Source organism: Acinonyx jubatus, chromosome B1, assembly GCF_027475565.1.
Source record: "Acinonyx jubatus isolate Ajub_Pintada_27869175 chromosome B1, VMU_Ajub_asm_v1.0, whole genome shotgun sequence".
Taxonomy (NCBI): domain Eukaryota; kingdom Metazoa; phylum Chordata; class Mammalia; order Carnivora; family Felidae; genus Acinonyx; species Acinonyx jubatus.
The window spans coordinates 57,485,027-57,504,623 of NC_069382.1; the positions used below are offsets into that span (position 1 = coordinate 57,485,027).

The following is a 19,597-nucleotide window of genomic DNA, read 5'->3' on the forward strand; positions in this document are numbered from 1 at the left end:
GCTCAAACTCATGAGCCGTGAGATTGTGACCTGAGCCGAAGTCGGATGCTCAACCGACTGAGACACCCAGATGTTCCTGTGTTTTTGATTCTAGCCATTCTGACAGGTGTGAGGCGGTATCTCATTGTGGTTTTGATTTTCATTTCTCTGATGATGAGTGATGTTGAGCATCGTTTCATGTGTCTGTTGGCAATCTGTATGTCTTCTTTGAAGAAAGGCCTGTTCATGTCTTCTGCCATTTTGAATTGGATTATTTGTTTTTTTTGGTGGTGAGTTATGTAAGTTCTTTATATATTTTGGATAATGTTTATCAGATATGTCATTTGCAAATATCTTCTCCCATTCTGAAGGTTGCCTTTTAGTTTTGTTGATTGTTTCCTTTGCTGTGCACCCCTATGTTTATTGCAGCATTAAATACAATTTTGATGTAGTCCCAGTCATTAATTTTTGCTTTTGTTTCCCTTGGATCAGGACACAGATCTGGAAATATGTTGCTACAGCTGGTATCAGAGAAATTACTGTCTGTGCTCTCTTCTAAGGTTTTTATGGTTTCAGGTCTCACATTTAGTTCCTTAAGCCATTTTGAGTGTATTTTTGTGTATGATGTAAGAAAGTGGTTCAATTTTATCCATTTTCATGTAGCTGTCCAGTTTTCCCATCATCTTTTGTTGAAGAGACTTTTGCCAATTGCATATTCTTGCCTCTTTTGTCAAAGAGAAATTGACCATATAATGATGGATTTATTTCTGGGCTCTCTCTTCTTTTCTTTTTTTTTTTTTTTAATTGTTTTTAACATTTATTTATTTTTGAGACAGAGAGAGACAGAGCATGAACGGGGGAGGGGCAGAGAGAGAGGGAGACACAGAACCGGAAGCAGGCTCCAGGCTCTGAGCCATCAGCCCAGAGCCCGACGCGGGGCTCGAACTCATGGACCGTGAGATCGTGACCTGAGCTGTAGTCGGACGCTTAACTGACTGAGCCACCCAGGCGCCCCTCTCTTCTTTTCTACTAATGTATGTGTCTGTTTTTGTGCCAGTACCATACTGTTTTGATTGCTACATCTTTGTAGTATATCTCGAAATCTGAGATTGTGATACTTCCAGTTTTGTTCTTTTTCAAGATTGCTTTTGCCCTTTGGCATGTTTTGAGGTTTCATACAAAATTTTAGGATTGTTCTAATTCTGTGAAAAATGCTGTTGGTATTTTGATAGGGATTGCATTAAATCTGTAGACTGTTTTGGGTAGTATGTACATTTTAACAATTTTTGTTCTTCCAGTCCTTGAACATGGAATATCTTTCCATTTTTTTGTGTCTTCAAGTTTTTTTCATCAGTGCTTTGTAATTATCAGAGTATAGGTCTTTCACCCTCTTGGTTAAGTTTATTCCTAGGTACTTTATTGTTTTGGGTGCATTTGTAAATGGAATCGTTTTCTTAAGTTCTCTTTCTGCTATTTCATTATCAGTGTATATAAATGCAATGGATTTCTCTACATTGATTTTGTATCCCATGACCTTCTTGAATTCATTTATTAGTTCTAGTAGTTTTTTGGTGGTCTTTTAGGTTTTCTATGTATAGGATCCTGCTATCTACAAATAGCGAGTTTTACTTTTTCCTTACCAGTTTGGATGCCTTTTATTCCTTTATCTTGTGTGATTGCTGTAGCTAGGACTTCCAGTACTATGTTGAATAAAAGTGGTGAGAGTAGACATCCTTGTCTTCTTCTTGACCTTGGGGGAAAAGCTCTATTTTTCACCACTGAGTATTATATTAGCTGTGGGTCTTTCATATATGGCCTTTATTATGTTGCAGTATGTTCCCTCTAGACCTGCTTTGTTGAGGGTTTTATCATAAATTGATGATGTACTTTGTGAAATGCTTTTTCTGCACCTATTGAAATAATCGTATGGTTTTTATACTTTCCTTTGTTGATATATCACATTACTTGATTTGCAAATGTCAAACCACTCTTGCATCCTAGGGATAAATTCCACTTGATCATGGTGAATAATTTGTCAGTGTATTGTTCGATTCAGTTTGCTAATATTTGTTGAGGACTTTTGTATCTTTGTTCATCAGAGATAGTGGCCTGTAGTTTTCTCTTTTTGTAGTGTCTTTTTTTTTTAAAAATTTTTTAACGTTTATTTATTTTTGAGACAGAGCATGAACGGGGGAGGGTCAGAGAGAGGGAGACACAGAATCTGAAGCAGGCTCCAGGCTCTGAGCTGTCAGCACAGAGCCTGACGCGGGGCTTGAACTCACAAACCGTGAGATCATGACCTGAGCCGAAGTTGGCTGCTTAACCGACTGAGCCACCCAGGCGCCCCATGGTGTCTTTTTTTTTTTTTTAAACGTTTTATTATTTATTTTTGAGACAGAGAGAGACAGAGCATGAACAGGGGAGGGGCAGAGAGAGAGGGAGTCACAGAATCTGAAACAGGCTCCAGGCTCTGAGCTGTCAGCACAGAGCCCGACGCGGGGCTCGAACCCACGGACTGTGAGATCATGACCTGAGCCGAAGTCGGACGCCCAACTGACCAAGCCACCCAGGCGCCCCTCTTTTTTTTTTTAAAGAGGTTTATTTTTGAGAGAGTGAGCAGGGGAGGTGCGGAGAGAGGGGGGGCCAGAGGATCTGAAGCAGGCTTCACCCTGACGTCAGAAAGCCCAATGCAGGGCTCAAACCCCCAAAGCATGGGGTCATGGCCTAAGCTCAACCAGTTGAGCCATGCAGGTGCTCTGTAGTGTCTTTATCTGGTTTTGGTGTCAGGGTAATGCTGGCCTCATAGAATGAATCTGGGTTTTCCTTCCTCTTCTATTTTTGGAATAGTTTGGAAGCATAGGTATTCCCTCTTCCTTAAATGTTTGGTAGAATTCACCTGTGAAGCTGTCTGGTCCTGGACTTTTGTTTGCTGGGAGCTTTTTTTTTTTTTTTTTTTTTTTTTTTAATTGCTGATTCAATTTCATTACTGGTAATTGGTCTGTTCAAACTTTCTGTTTCTTCCTGATTCAGTTTTGGGAGGTTATATGGTTTTAGGAATTTTTCTGTTTCTTCTGGATTGTCCATATGTTGGCATGTAATTTTTCATAATATTCTTTTACAATCCTTTGTATTTCTGTGGTGTTGGTTGTTAATTTCTCTTCTTTCATTTCTGATTTTGCCTACTTGAGCCCTCTCTTTTTTCGATGAGTCTGGCTAAAGGTTTATCAATTTTGTTGGTACTTTCAAAATACCAACATCTGGTTTCATTAGTCTGTTCTGTTTTTTTTTTTTTTTTAGTTTCTATTTCATTTATTTCTGCTCTAATCTTTATTATTTCTTTCATTCTACTGTATTTAGGTTTTGTTCCTTTTTTTTCTAGCTCCTTTGGATGTAGGGTGAGGTTGCTTATTTGACATTATTTTTGCTTTTTGATGTAGGTCTATATTGGTTTGAACTTCCCTCTTAGAGCAGTTTTTTGCTGCATCCCAAAGATATTGGACCATTGTGTACTAAATTTCATTTGTCTTTATGTATTTTTTGATTTCCTCTTTGATTTCTTGGTTAACCCATTCGTTGTTTAGTAGCTTGTTATTTAATCTTCATGTAGTTGTGTTCTTGCCGGATATTTTCTTTGTGGTTGATTTCTCGTTTCTTAGGTTTGTAGTCAGAATATATGAATCGTATGATTTTGATTTTTCTGAATTTGTTGAGACATGTTTTGTGGCCTAATATGTGATCTTTTCTGGAGTGTGTTCTATGGGCACTTGAACGTGTATTCTGCTGTTTGGATGGGATATTTTGAATATATCTATTAGATCCATCTGGTCCAGTGTGTCATTCAAAGCCACTGTTTCCATTTTTATTTTCTCTTTGGATGATCTGTCCATTGATTTAAGTGCAGTGTTAAAGTCCCCTACTATTTTTATATTACTATTGATTACTTCTTTTATGTTTTATATTTTATAGCTGCTTTCTGTATTTGGTTGCTTTCATGTTGAGTGCATAAATATTTACAATTGTTATGTTTTCTTGTTGGATTATTTCCTTTATGATTATGTAGTGTCCTTCTTTGTCTCTTGTTATACTCTTTGTTTTAAAAATCTAGTTTGTCTGATTAGAAGTATTGCTACCCCAGCTTTCTGTTCAGTTCCATTTGCATGATAAATGCTTTCCATCCTTTCACTTTCAATCTGCTTGTGCATTTAGGTCTTAAATGAGTCTCTTGTAGGCACCATATAGATGGTTCTTACTTTTTTATCCATTCCATGACTCTGTGTTTTTGATTGGAGTGTTTAGCCCATTTACATTCAGAATAATTATTGATAGGTATATAATTATTGCCATCTTGTTACTTGTTTTATGATAGTTTTTGTAGTTCTTCTGTGTTTCTTGCTTCTGTTGCTCTCTTCTCTCATGGTTTGTTGGCTTTCTTAGTAATATACTTGGATTCCTTTCTCTTTATATTTTGCTTATCTGCTACTGGTTTTTGATTTGTGGTTACTATTATGTTTGTATATAAAATCCTGTTCATATAGCAGTCTATATTAACTTGATGGCTGCTTCAGTTTGAACACATTCTTTACTCTCCCTCTCCCCCACGTTTTAGGTATATGGTGTCATATTTCACATCCTTTTATTTTGTGAAACCTTTCACTGATTTTTACACATATACTTATTTTGCTGCTTTTTTGTGTCCATTTTTCTTACTCATAGTTAAGGTCTTTTCTTTCTACTCAAAGAGTCCCCTCTAACACTTTTTGTAGAGCTGGTTTAGTGGTTAAGACTTTCTTTAATTTTTGTTTGTCTCAGAAACTCTTCACCTGTCCTTCTATTCTGATGATAGCCTTACTGCATGGAGTATTCTTGGCTGCGGGTATTTTTCTTTCAGCACTTTGAATATATTATGCCACTCCCTTTGGCCTGCAAAGTTTCTGTTGAAAAAATGCACTGATAGCCTTATGAGGTTTCTTATGTACTTAAGTATCTTCTCTTGCTGTTTTTAAAATTCTCTTCTTATCACTACTTTTTGCCATTTTAATTACTGTCTGTCTTGGTGTGGACCTTTTTTTTTTAATGTTTATTTATTTTTGAGAGAGAGGGAGAGAGCGCAAGCATCAGCAAGAGAAGGGCAGGAAGAGAGGGAAACAGAATCCAAAGCAGGCTCCAGGCTCCGAGCTGTCAGCACAGAGCCTGATGTGGAGCTCGAACTCACAAACTGCGAGATCATGACCTGAGCTGAAGTCAGATGCTTAACTGACTGAGCCACCCAGGCACCCCTTGGTGTGGACCTTCTTACATTGATTTTGTTGGGGGCTGTGTCTCCTGGATGTGGATTTCTGTTTCCTTTCCCAGATTAGGGAAGTTTGCAGCTATTTTATCTTCAAATACATTTTCTGACTCCTTTTCTCTCTCTTCTGGAATCACTATGATGTGAATTATTAATTATCCTTGATGGTGTCACTGAGTTCCCAAGTCTATTTAAAAAAAATTTTTTTTATGTTTATTTTTGAGAGAGAGTGTGAGCAGGGGGAGGGGCAGAGAGAGACAGAGTTAAGAATCTGAACTGGGCTTCAGGCTCTGAGCTGTTGGCACAGAGCCTGACCGTGGGGTTGAACCCACAAGCCATGAGATCATTACCTGAGCTGAAGTTGGATGCTTAACCAGCTGAGCCACCCAGGTGCCCTGAAGTCAATTTTTTATTATTTTTCCTCTCTCCCCTTCGGCTTGATTGCTTTCCATTCCTCTGTCCTCCTGGTTGCTGATCCATTCCTCTGCTTCCTTTAGTCTACTATTTATTATATCGAGTACATTTTTTATTTCAGTTATAGAGTCCTTAATCTCTGATTCATTCTTTTTTTATGTTTTTTATCTCGATGTTAGGAGTCTCACTGAGGTCCACTGTTTTCTCAAGTCCAGTGAATAATATCCTTATGGTTATTATTTACTTGTTAATTTATATTTTAGAGAGCATGCATGTGCAAGTTGGGGAGAGGGGCATTGAGAGAGAGAGAATCTTAAGCACACTGTACGCTCTGTGTGGAGCCTGATGCAGGGCTTGATCCTACAACTCTGAGATCATGACCTGATCTGAAATCAAGAGTCAGATGCTCAACCAATTGGGCCACCCAGGCGCCCCCATCCTTATGATCATTACTTTAAATTCTCTGTTAGGTATATTATTTCCATGCCTTTTAGTTCTCTTGCTATGATTTTCATCCTGTTCTTTCATTTGAGACATATTCCTCTGTCTCCTCATATGTTCTAATTCTGTGTCTATTTCTTTCTTAGGAAAGTCAGCTGCATTTTTGGCTCTTGAAAATAGTGGCTTTATGAAAAAGAGGTCTTATAGTGCCCTGTAATTCAATGTCCCCTGTTCTCCAGAACATGGCACTTCAGGGGTGTCTCCTATGAGTGATATATATGCTCTGCTATTGTGGCTGAGTGGCATTTACCTTTAATTCAGTTGTCTGTAGTGGCTCTCTTTGCCTCTCATAGGCAGGGTTTGGACTCTGTGTTGTTGGTGGGCTGGTCTGGGGCTGTCTTGGGCTTGGGTTGAGTCAGACCAGGCAGTTACTAGCAATGCAGTAACACCAAAATGCAAGGCGCTGTCCCTTTGTTTTCTCCTGAGAAGCTTTCATTGGTGGGCAGGGCCTATAGTCAGACCAGGTGTCTGCTCCCAGCCCACTGCTGGGGTGCAGTTGGACTGGCTGTCTGCCCCTCAAGCGTGAGTCACTTTGGAGGGGTGCTAGTCCCTTTTGGGGCTCCTTTCAGCCTGCCAGTCTTATGGTATCTCTTTGGATGGGTTCTCCCAGAGGCATATTGAAAGGTAAAGGTCCACAGGAGAATGTGGGTGCAGGGTGCAGGGTGTTAGCAAGGTGTGCATGGGTCTGCTGTTGGAGGATAACTGATATAATGCCTGGCTGGAGAGGATATGCCTGTGGAATGTGGGGCAGGTTGCACCATTAGCAGGCTAGGTGGAGAGTATTGGCACTATACTGGTTTCTTATAAGTATCCATGTGCCTACACTGCTGGACAGGGCAGTATTGTGGTGCCTGCCAATTCTTCTGCTCCTGGAGAAGTCTCCCAACATCCTTGCCCTGCTTGCACAACTCTGAGATTAATAAACCACTCTTCTTTATGCCCCAGACATTTTTCAAAGTGCTGCATCTGTTTTGCATCTCTGCTGGGCTATTTGTTGTGGTCTCTGTTTAAGGGTGGTGACAGTATCCTATTGCTGTTTTGCTTTCCTAGAGCCCAGCATGATGATTTTTAATGTTCCGGTGTTAAGCCACACTGATTGTTAGATTGTGTGAAATTATGCCCCTATTGTTTTCAATGCCAAATGTTATGGGGGATTCATCTTCCCCGTGAGGGTTCCCTGTGCCTGGTGTAAGGGTCTGTTTCTTCCCCCTCTCCAAACCATGGGTGTCCTCCCACCACTCCCCACATTAGTCAGTCCCACAGGTCCTTTTAGCTCCTGACCATGTCTTCACCTTCCTATGTGGCCTCTTCCCTACATTTAGCTGTGGAGAGTCTGTCCTGCCAGTCTTCCAGTCATTTTCTGTATTATTTACATTGATGTGGCTGTTACCTACTTCTATCCATGGGAAGAGGTGAGGCCAGGATTTCTTAGAAGTCCCCGTGAATTATACAGATTCTTTTTTTTTTAATTTTATTTTTTAAAAATTTATTTATTTTTGAGACAGAGCATGAACGGGGGAGGGTCAGAGAGAGAGGGAAACACAGAATCTGAAACAGGCTCCAGGCTCTGAGCAGTCAGCACAGAGCCCAATGCGGGGCTCGAACTCATGGACCGCGAGATCGTGACCTGAGCTAAAGTCGGACGCTTAACCGACTGAGCCACCCAGGCGCCCCTACAGATTCTTAATTAGCTCAGTCATATAGATTCCCAATCCATGGCACGTTAAAAACGGTTTATCAAAAGGAGGTATGGTAACAAGAACACTACCACAAGGTGCAAGATGCAAGTACTGATGGAAATAAGGCTATAAGCACAGAAGAGTAAGAGAAATGAAAACTGTTCTTTGAGTTGCAGTAGTCTCACTAGTAAGTAGTAGCTTAGTAAATGTTACAAGTGATATCAGCTACTCTCTAATCTGGGCAGAATAAGCATAGTGATACTCTTACATAAGACTAAAGATGGAGGGAAGGATGAGAAGTGTTCTTCTAGTCCTGTCTAGACTAGACGTAGGTAGAGTCACAGAAATCTCTTTTCCTGTGGACTGAGTCATAAAGGGGAATAAGATAATGCCCTATTTTCATGTTCACACATTATATACAATTTTTAAAAAGAGCAATAAAATCAAAGAAAGCTCCAAGAGTATACAATCTTACTCACTGTTGAGTCCTCAGAATTCATTGCAACATCTGATATTTAGTAAGTAATTGATTAAGTGGATGAAACAAAGCTGAAAAGTAACGGTCAATTAGAAACTAAGTTATAATCCATCTTTGACAAATTGGTAGAAAAACATGTTTTTATAGATGTTTAAGAAAATATATCTATTAAATGAAAGCAAGTATGTTTGCCTGCATTTTGTCTGTGTTCCAGAGATGTTTAGACCAACGTGGATACTGCTGTTCAGTAAGATGCTGTATTCTTAGTAGAAAATCTTTAATGGTGGAGCTGCCTGTTAACCCAGGTTATTATACAATCTGTATAACCGGATTTTGCACTCCAGTTCTTTTGAAGATGGTTCTGGTTTTTAGTAGAACATAATTAATTGCTGCATTTTAGTAAACCCTTGAGTACCTTTAGCTATACTTTTGACATACATTTTAAAAAATGAAATGTAATGTTTATATTTTGTAGAAAATGGTTCTCTCTACATAGTGATGGATTACTGTGAAGGAGGCGATCTGTTTAAACGAATTAATGCTCAGAAAGGCATTTTGTTTCAAGAGGATCAGGTGAGTTAGCATGTAGGAGATTGACTCTTACTCCTGATTATTGAGAAGCAATTCGAAGTTTATTTATATGTGTATTTATTTGTAAGTACAAATGCTTAATTGTAATTATTAGGACAGTTTTGTATCAAAATTCTAATATTTCAGTCACATTTCTGTTCTAGTTTCTATTAGTTCCCTGTCTGTTCTAATTAGTTTCTATTAGTTCCCCATCTCATTTCTTGTCTATAATATTATTATTATATTTGTAATATATTTATATCCTTTGCGTGTGTGTATAAATGCATATATTTATGTATATAACTTAATTATTCATTATGACTAATTATTTTATATTCTGTCAATTTGGCTTACTGCTACCAGACCATATTTTCCTACAATGTGGCTTTCCTAAGTAATTGTAGCTCTGGAGGCCTTGCATTGGCAACTACATTCAATCTAATATCTGTTTTGACCTCAGACATCTCTAAAATATGACCCTATCCTACCTGAGCAGTCTTTTTTTTTTTCCTAATGTTTATTCATTTTTGAGAGACAAAGCGTAAGTGGGTAAGGAGCAGAGAGAGAGGGAGACACAGAATCGGAAGCAGGCTCCAGGTTCTGAGCTGTCAGCACAGAGCCCGACGTGGGGCTCGAATCCACAAACTGTGAGATCATGACCTGAGGGGAAATCATACGCTTAACTGACTGAGCCATCCAGGCACCCCATCTTATTTTTTTTTCTAGTATTCTCTAATATGCACCCCTTCTCATTTAACAAATATTTATTGATCATTTATTCCCTGTTTGGCACTATTTGTGTTAAGGACATGTTTATATATCTCATTTTTCCTGTGTATTTATTATTTCTTTTATTTTGGTAATACTTTCTTGCCAACTCTCTATTATTAATATTCTACCTTTTTTTTTTATTACAGTTCAGCTCAAGTCCCAGCCTTTCCTTTGATTTTCCACAAGCACTCTAATCTGTGATCTTTTCCTTCTCTAAATTACTATTGCAGTTCTCATTATCACCCATTCTTAATTTTTATTATGTGCTTTTACAAAAGGAAATGGGGAGAGCCTTGTGCTAGGAATGTTGTATTTTTTGTCTCTTTTAAACTTTATAATCCCCCATGAATTGTGTAGTTTATTTAATAGATAAGAAATCTAACACGTTAAGTAGCTTGTCCCAAATTGTATAGTTAGTGTTTGAACTTACTAGTATCTAACTCCAGAGTTTATTAAATATTTGTTTACAGGCTTAAATTGTAAAATTATTAAAAGGTTCAGAAATGGAAATAATTCTTTGCCCACTGTTCCATCCCTGAAGATTACTACATTTTTAGATGTCTTTTTCCAAATTTTCTTTTTCATACTTGCACATGTACATATATACATCAAGACACAGATATTCAGACATGGAATATTATACATTGCATACTCTATCTTGCTTTTGTCACTTAACAATTACCTTGAGTACCCAACTTATAAACTTACAAATAGAACAAACTGCTGGTTGCCAGCAGTGGCAGCAGTGGCAAGGGGAGGGATGTTTGGCAAGATGGGTAAAAAGCAGTGGGTGATAGGGGCTTCCAGTTGTAGAATGAATAAGTTACTGCAATAAAAGGCACAGCATGAGGAATAGAGTCAGTGATATTGTAATGGCAATGTATGGAGATAGATGATAGCTACGTTTGTAAACATACAAACTTATCAAATCACTATGTTGTACACCTGAAGCTAATGCAAGTGTGTATCAACTATACTCAAATTAAAAAAATATTTAGAAAGCAAGGGAAATGTTATTTATAATACAAGGGAAAAAATACAGGCTGTGTTAAAAAATTATCTTGATTATTGTCACATGTTTGTCCATGTTGATCAATTATATTTGTTTTAATAGCTACATTATATCCCATTCCAGCAAAGCCTATGCTTTTTTGTTTCTTTAGGCAGCTATTTCAGTATCTGTAATGAATATCTCTCTGTATTTTTTCAAAGTGGATATCATGGTCTTATATTTTTAATTTTTTAATTTTAATTTTTTAAAATTTATTTATTGTTTAATTTACGTCCACATTAGTTAGCATATAGTGCAACAATGATTTCAGGAGTAGATTCCTTAAGCCCCTTATCCATTTAGCCCATCTCTCCCTCCCACAAGCCCTCCAGCAACCCTCTGTTCTGTATATTTAAGAGACTCTTATGTTTTGTCCCCCTCCATGTTTCTGTATTATTTTTACTTCCCTTCCTTTATGTTCATCTGTTTAGTATCTTAAATTCCTCATATGACTGAAGTCATTTATTTGTCTTTCTTTGCCTTCACTTAGCCCCTAGTTCCATCCTAGTACCCTCTAGTTCCATCTACGTAGTTGCAAGTGGCAAGATTCCATTCTTTTTGATTGCTGTGTAATACTCCATTTGTGTGTGTGTGTGTGTGTGTGTGTGTGTGTGTGTGTGTGTGTGTGTGTGTGTGTACACCACATAATCTTTATCCATTCATCTGTCGATGGACATTTGGGCTCTTTCCATACTTTGGCTATTGTTGATAGCGCTGCTATAAACATTGGGGTGCATGTGCCCCTTTGAAACAGCACACCTGTATCCCTTGGGTTAATACCTAGTAGTGTAGTTTCTGAGTCGTAGGGTGGTTCTATTTTTAGTTTTTTGAGGAGCCTCCATACTGTTTTCCAGAGTGACTGCACCAGTTTGCATTCTCACCAGCAGTGCAAAAGAGATCCTCTTTCTCTGCATCCTCACCAACATCTGTTGTTGCCTGACTTGTTAATGTTAGCCATTCTGACAGGTGTAAGGTGGGATCTCATTGTGGTTTTGATTAGTATTTCCCTGATGATGAATGATGCTGAGCATTTTTTCATGCATCTGTTGGCCATCTAGATGTCTTCTTTAGAGAAGTGTCTATTCATATCCTTTGCCCATATCTACACTGAATTATTTGTTTTTTGGGTGTTGAGTTTGATAAGTTCTTTTACATTTTGGGTACTAACCCATTATCTCATATGTCATTTGCAGATATCTTCTCCCATTCTGTTGGTTGCCTTTTAGTTTTGCTGACTGTTTCCTTCACTATGCAGAAGCTTTTTATTTTGATGAGGTCCCAATGGTTCATTTTTGCTTCTGTTTCCCTTGCCTCCAGATATGTGTTGAGTAAGATGTTGCTGCGGCCAAGATCAAAGAAGTTTTTGCCTGCTTTCTCGTCGAGAATTTTGGTGGCTTCTTATCTTACATTTAGGTCTTTCATCCATTTTGAATGTCTTTTTGTGTATGGTGTGAGGAAGTGGTCCAGGTTCATTCTTCTGCATGTTGCTGTCCAGTTTTCCCAGCACCATTTGCTGAAGAGACTGTCCTTATTCCATTGGATATTCTTTCCTGCTTTGTCAAAGATTAGTTGGCCATATGTTTGTGGGTCCATTTCTGGGTTCTGTATTCTGTTCCATTGATCCGAGTGTCTGTTCTTGTGCCAGTACCATACTGTCTTGATGATTACAGTTTTGTAATATGTCTTGAAGTCTGGGATTGTGATGCCTCCTGCTTTGGTTTTCTTTTTCAAGATTGCTTTGGCTATTCAGGGTCTTTTCTGGTTCCATAGAAATTTAGGATTGTTTGTTCTGGCTCTGTGAAAAATGCTAGTGTTACTCTGATAGGGATTGCATTGAATTAATAGATTGCTTTGGTTAGTGTCGACATTTTAACAATATTCTTCCAATCTAGGAGCATGGAATGTTTTTCCGTTTGTGTGTGTGTGTGTCTTTTTCAGTTTCTTTCATTAGCTTTCTGTAGTTTTCAGTGTATAGATTTTTCACCTCTTTGGTTATGTTTATTCCTAGGTAATTTATGGTTTTTGGTGCAATTGTAAATGGGATTGATTTCTTGATTTCTCTTTCTGTTTTTTCATTATTGGTGTATAAGAATGCAACTAATTTCTTTGAATTGATTTTATATCCTGCGACTTTGCTGAATTCATGGATCAGTTCTAACAGATTTTTGGTAGAATATTTGGGGTTTTCCATATAGGGTATCATTTCATCTGCAAAGAGTGAAAGTTTGACTTCCTCCTGGCCGATTTGGATGCCTTTAATTCCTTTGTGTTGTCTGATTGCTGAGGCTAAGGCTTCCAATACCATGTTGAATAACAGTGGTGAGAGTGGACATCCCTGTCATGTTCCTGACCTTGGGGGGTAAGCTCTCAGTTTTTCCCCATTGAGGATGATATTAGTAGTGGGTCTTTCATACATGGCTTTTATGATCTTGAGGTATGATCCTTCTATCCCTACTTTCTTGAGGGTTTTTATCAAGAAAGGATGCTGTATTTTGTCAAATGCTTTCTCTGCACGTTGTCTTGTATTTTTAAATGCGTACCTGTTGTGTGATGCCTCATTTAGTTCTGTTTTTCCCCTAGTACTGTTTCTGATCCATTTGTTTTGCTATCTGTGCATTTGTTGCTTCTACCTGCTATGTAATGCTCCATGGTATTCGCTCAACTCTACACGTATTTTTACTGCATCATGCACCCTTAATTAATGTAGTCGGAATAATTTCACATTAGAATTATTTCTTCAACAAGGTTGTAATTTACTGTAAAACAGAGATCACAGTTTTCACTAATGTCCTCTCAGGGTACTTAGGAAAGCTGTGTCTGTAAATTGGCACAACTAATCATTTGTTTGATAATACCATGTAGATGGGGACTTATGGTTTGTTGGCAGTAACTTGAAAATATGATCAGGTGAGATCTTGGGTTGTATTTTATTTAAGTACTATTAAATAAGGTAATGTCCTGTTTCTTACTTTACTTATCTCCTGTTTCCACAGTTAAGTGTACTAAATAGGGCACAGAACTTGGAGTAAGAAAACTTGGGTTTCAGTCATTGTTCTACTTACCAGCTTGGTAATTGTTATGTTAACAAATGACTTAACTGTTTTGAGTTTATTTCCTCATTCATTAATAGGGATGTTCATTCCACATAGCCAACTTCACTGTTGTGGTGAAGTCAAATAGTAATGTATGTTAATGTATAGATTGCTATTTTTTTTATTAGAATTGTACCTAATACATTCCATTGCTTCTGCTCATTTTTATTCATTTGTCTTTACCGAACTTTAAAATGCTTGCTATTATGTTTTGTAACATTCTATAAAATACATTGATAGTCTATGGATTTGGTTCTGGACTTGGATAAATGTTCTTAGTACATAATGATGTATGTGTGTGTACTATATATTATGCATCTTGTCATCCTAGAAATTATTATGGAGGTCTACTCTATGTATTTTTGTCCATCTCTGAAATTATTACATAATAAACAATAAGAATTTTGCAAGTCTTTTTTTTTTAATTAATAGCATTTTTCTACCCTTCAGAATGATGTTTTGTTAGCACAAATAAGAACATTATATATTTTAGCCTGTTTGAAATGGGACTTAGTTAAACAGAAACATCTTACTCTTACTACATCCTGCCACGCCCTGGGCCTTGAAGCATAAAAACATAGGGGCCAGAGTCCATGTTTTGTTTTAGACTGCAGGGTGGCTTGAGTCTGAGATGGTTTTGTTCATTTCTAGATTGGAAGTAGGAAGAGAAAGGCCTGTCTAACAAAATGATTTAGACTGGAAGTCTGATTAATTAATTATAGTAACCAATACTAGAATAAAATTTTCTATAGGGATATTTCATAAGGGCTTGAATATTTTCCTTAAGTGTAAATCTGGATAGCAAAGTCATTGGCAAATGTCTAGAACTTTCCCATTTTCTGAAATATTTGTTTAATAATAATTTCCTATACAAATTTAACCCAGGAAAGGCTGAGCTTCTTTTTGATTTGGCAAGTCTTACCATGCTGCTCTTACAACAATGTTGAGCTAATTAATATATTGATAGTGTATTTACTAATAGTAGTGTATGCACCTGAAAAGTAATATATGGTTACCTATTTAACCAAAGGACAAAATATTTTAAAGTAAATATAGATGGGGAGGATTCTGGGAAGATGGTGGAGTAGGAAGCAGGAGGAATCTCTCTCCCCACCTACACAACAATTACAGTGGCAGAATCTATCCTGTGAAACTATGTTGGATCTCTGGAGTCTATTGTAGGCATGCAACCTCTAGGTGAAAGCTTAAATAATAAATTTTGTTTGTTTTCAGTTAATTTTAGGTTTTAGCTAGGTGACAGTGGCTGCCACCCATTTCGCACCTCCCAGCACTCAGGCATTCAGCCCTGCATACTTTCCAGAAGCAGTGTGAATACACCTTGTGGGAACCAGGGTGAGCAAAAGGTCCATGTCATCCAAATGTCAGGGATCTGTGCTCTGATTATTTATTATTATTATCATTATTATTTTATTTTAATGAGAGAGAGAGAGAGAGAGAGACTGCACAAGCGGGGAAAGAGGCGGAGGGAGACAGAGAAAGAATCTTAAGCAGGTTCCATACTCAGTGCATAGCCTGACGTGGGGTTCAGTCCCATGACCCTGGATCATGACCAGAGCCTAAATCAAAAGTTGGACACTCAGCTGACTGAGCTACCCAGGCACCCCTGTTCTCTGATTGTTATTTGCAATTTCTGATCTTGGAGGTGCAGACAAGGAGGTGGACAGCCATTGTTGTACCTCCCCCCGATTGAAAGCCCCACTCTTTCATGCTGAGGTGACTTCCATAGTATTTAAAGGGCTGGTGTCCCCACCCCCTTTTTCCCATCTTCATTTCTCTTTTTTCCCCTTTAAGGAAACCTGGAAGTACTTAATTCTTTTCAATGGCTGTGTATCTAGTACAGTGATACCACAATATATTTAAATGTGTATTTAGGTGTTTATATTTTATTGCTTTGATGAACATTGCTGGGATAAACATCCTTTTACACATCCTTTTGTATTTGTGATACTGTATCTGTAGGACAAATTTGAAATTCCAATTGCTCTTTCAAATGGTATGTGAATTTAAAATTTTTACATACTTTTCCAAATGACTATAATTAACTTTCTCACAAACAAGGTATGCAAAGACTTATTTCCTCACATTCTGGCCAACCTTGTGTGTTATTTTATTTTTCTCAAGTTACAAAAGTGTCTTGTTTTATTTAGTATTATTATTAAAAAAATTTTTTATTAGTATTTTGTGTGTACATTTATTGGCTTATTTTTTCTCCATCATTTGCTTTTCTAGTCTTTTCTCCACTTCTTATTTTGACTGCCAGTATTTTTCTTAGTGATTTGGATGAACTTTTGCATATTACAGAATTAGCAATCTATCAATTATGTTGCAAGTATTTTCTTAAATAATTATTATACTCGATTATATATTTTGCTCTGCAGATGTTTTAAATTTTATATAGTGAACATGATCAGTCTTTATTCTTGTAACTTATGGGTTTTAAATCAGTTTTGAAAGTCCTTCAGTCAAAGATTATAGAAAATCAACCTCTATTTTCTTTTACCATCTTCTAGTTTAATTTTTGCCTGTTTAAAAAAGCCATCTACTTGGAATTCTTTTGGTGTTAGGAACGAGATAGAAATTAAGCCCTTGTACTTTTAAGTAGCCAACTTCAGAGAGTATGTTTATATATGGTGAATGTGGAAAGAGATAAAACTCAGCTATGTCTTCCAAATTTCTAGCCTGATATTTTTCCCCTTGTGATTTTTATTTATGGAGAAAAAAGATGTATTTAAATATTAAGTCATTTACCCTCGTAGTATTTTCATTTTTCACTCTTTTCTGGAAGTTTCTTTCTATATTCTGATTTATAAGAGATGCTTCAGTAGCAGTCTCTTACATTTTAAAGTCAGTGTGGACCCTTGCACATAATATATCAGCTTGAATATCTACTTAATGTTAGTGACATTAATTACAGTAAAGTTAAAAATTGTAGACTAAATTTCTTTTTTTAAGGACTTAGTTCCCTTCAACCCCAGATATTCCTGAATGCTTTTTTTTGGTTAAGAAAAGAATACTGTGAGATGTAAATTTTAAAAGAAATGACAAATCTGATTTTCCCTCTTAGATTTTGGATTGGTTTGTGCAGATATGTTTGGCCTTGAAACATGTACATGATCGAAAAATTCTTCATCGAGACATAAAGTCGCAGGTATGATTATTCTGTCACTAATAACTTCTAAATGGATATGGACTTGGAGCCAGTGTTGTCATAGGCTAAAATTTTTGAAACTGATCCAGTCTGCATCGGATTATTGGTTCTCTCTTCACTGTTCTCCCTTCACTATAATACTAGATATCCTCCTTATATGCCTTCTGTTTTATAGCTCCTGCCTCCTTCCTATATCCTCCTTCTGGGTTTACTCTCATAATGATGGGAAAAAAACCAAAAAATAAATATGTGGAAGGTATATTTTGGGGGGATATTTTATGCCTGAAGATGACTTTTTTCCATTCTCTTACTTTAATGATAATTTGGATATAAACTTCTAGGCTGGAAATTTGTTTTCCTAAAGAACTTTGAAGATATTGCTCATTTATCTCTTGGCCTCTAGTGTTGCTATTTAGGAATTTAGTCAGTGGTTTCTTACCCTGTTTTTTCTCTTTGGATGACTATACGATATTCTGTATGTCCCCATTGTTCTGAAATTTCATAGGGTTGTGCATTAGTGAAATTCAGTTTTTATTATGTTGTGTAGTTGAGAATGTATATTCACCTAGAAATGTTCTGCAAAATGTTTAGCAGAATTTTTTCAGATATTATTTCTCTATCATTACCTTCATGGTCTTCTGAATTATGTTTCTAGACCTATGTTGTAGCTTCTTAATCTAGCCCTTCCAAGTACCTTATTTGTTCTTTCACATTTTATTTCTTTGTCTCTCAGTTGCCTTCTAGGTGAATTTCTCAGCCTACTTTCAAGTTACCCAAATCCTTTTTTAATTTTGTCTAAACTGATACATATCTATTTACTTTTTATAATGACTATTTTTTTTCTCCAAGATTTCTAAATGGTTTTTCATATACCTCTGTTCTTAATCTGATTGGTTTTTATTTCATAATGTCTTGTTCTTTTTAAACGGATTTCTTTCATTTATCTCTTTGCAATTTTCTTTCTTTTTGTTTTTTAAAGCTTTTATTTTTAAGTAATCTCTATACCCAACATGGGGCTCAAACTTACAACCCTAAGATCAAGAGTCACGTGCCCTAATGACTGAGCCATCCAGGCACCCCTCTCTTAGCTAAACATACTTATTTTAAAGTTTTTGTCACTTTTATAGAATTAATTCTGTCTGGAGTGAATTCTTGTTCTGATTATTTTATTGGCTTTTTTTTTGTAAACTCTTTGTGAGAGATGTTTTGTCCCCATAGCTCACTCATCTGTGCATAGAGTTTCTTTCATGGATGCCCCACTGGGCTTTCTCAGTCCTCAGACTAGGTAGATCAGAGGGTATTTGTCTCCTGGTGTCAAGGCCATGTGTTTGTCTTACCTTCTTACACCTGTAGCCTCTCGTATAGCCTGATTGCCTCCAGATGTGTAGTAGGAAGAGAAGGATCTGTGATGGGAGCTTCATGCCTCATCCTTCCTGTCCCCCAACTCTCTGCCACCTAATCCCAATTTCACCCCATTTTACTCCATCCCCCTCATTCCTGCTTTGTGTCATCTTTGACTGTGAACATGTGTCTGAGTCAAGTCTCCTAAATGATGTGGAGTTTAATTTATGTGCCACAAACTCCTGCCTTTACGGTTTGATAGAGCATTGGGGTTATATATTTATGGGGTTATATATTACCCAAATTAATTGGGTAAATTATTGGAAAATCTTAAGATTCTTTTGTTATATTTAGGCTAATTGGAATTTTTAGGCATTTTTTTTTTAGTGGGGGAGTCTGGGTTCATTTATTTGAAGTTATATTGAGATATATTTCAAATACCTTAATATTCACCCACTGGAAATGTATTGTTCAGTGATTTTTTGGATATTCACAGAGTTTTTGAAACCATTACCATTCTCTAATTCTAGAACATTTTTTTATAACTTCAAAAAGAAACCCTGTACCATTAGCAATCTCTTTCCATTCCCTCTCTACCTAGACTCTGGAAACCACTAATTTACTTTCTTTCTCAATGGATTTGCCTGTTTCTGGACATTTTATATAAATGGAATCATAATATGTGACTTTGTGTATTGTAAGTGGGTTGTCTTTTGTTGCTAATGAATTGTAAGAGTTCTTTATTCTGGATACATGATTTGCAAATATTTTCTCCAGTTGTGTGGGTTGTCTGTTCATTTTTGATATAGTGTTCTTTGAACAAAAGTTTTTAATTTTGGTGAAGTCCACTTTATATTCTCTTCTTTGCTTGTGCTTTTGGTGTTATATTTAAGAAACCACTGCCCAACCCAATAACACAAAGACATACTCCCATATATTCCTCTAGCAGTCGTATAGTTTCAGTTCTTATATTTAGGAATCCATTTTGAGTCAATTTTTGTGTATGGTATAAGGACCTACATTCATTCTTTTGTATGTGGATATCCAGTTATTCCAGCTTTTTAAAAAACGTTTGTTTATGGGGCGCCTGGTTGGTGGCTCAGTTGGTTGTGTCCAACTTCGGCTCAGATCATGATCTCACGGTTCATGAGTTCAAGCCCTGCGTTGGGCTTTGTGCTGACAGCTCAACGGAGCCTGGAGCCTGTTTCGGATTCTGTGTGTGTCTCTCTCTCCTTCAAAAATAAACACTAAAAAAATTCAAAAAA

At 37.0% G+C, this 19,597-nt stretch overlaps 1 protein-coding gene across 10 annotated transcripts in view; it reads left to right on the top strand.

The window, feature by feature from the left end:
• The window catches only part of NEK1 (NIMA related kinase 1), a 221,569-nt gene that overhangs the window by 18,942 nt on the left and 183,030 nt on the right, over window positions 1-19,597 (top strand). For all 10 annotated transcript variants that reach the window (XR_008296043.1, XR_008296041.1, XM_053216724.1 and 7 more), the window contains 2 exons: window positions 8,814-8,911; window positions 16,908-16,991. Coding sequence is in view for 8 of the 10 variants with exons in the window: in XM_053216724.1 (XP_053072699.1) it covers window positions 8,814-8,911; window positions 16,908-16,991 (182 nt within the window). In the remaining 2 variants the exon portion in view is untranslated. The remainder of the gene's footprint in view (window positions 1-8,813; window positions 8,912-16,907; window positions 16,992-19,597) is intronic.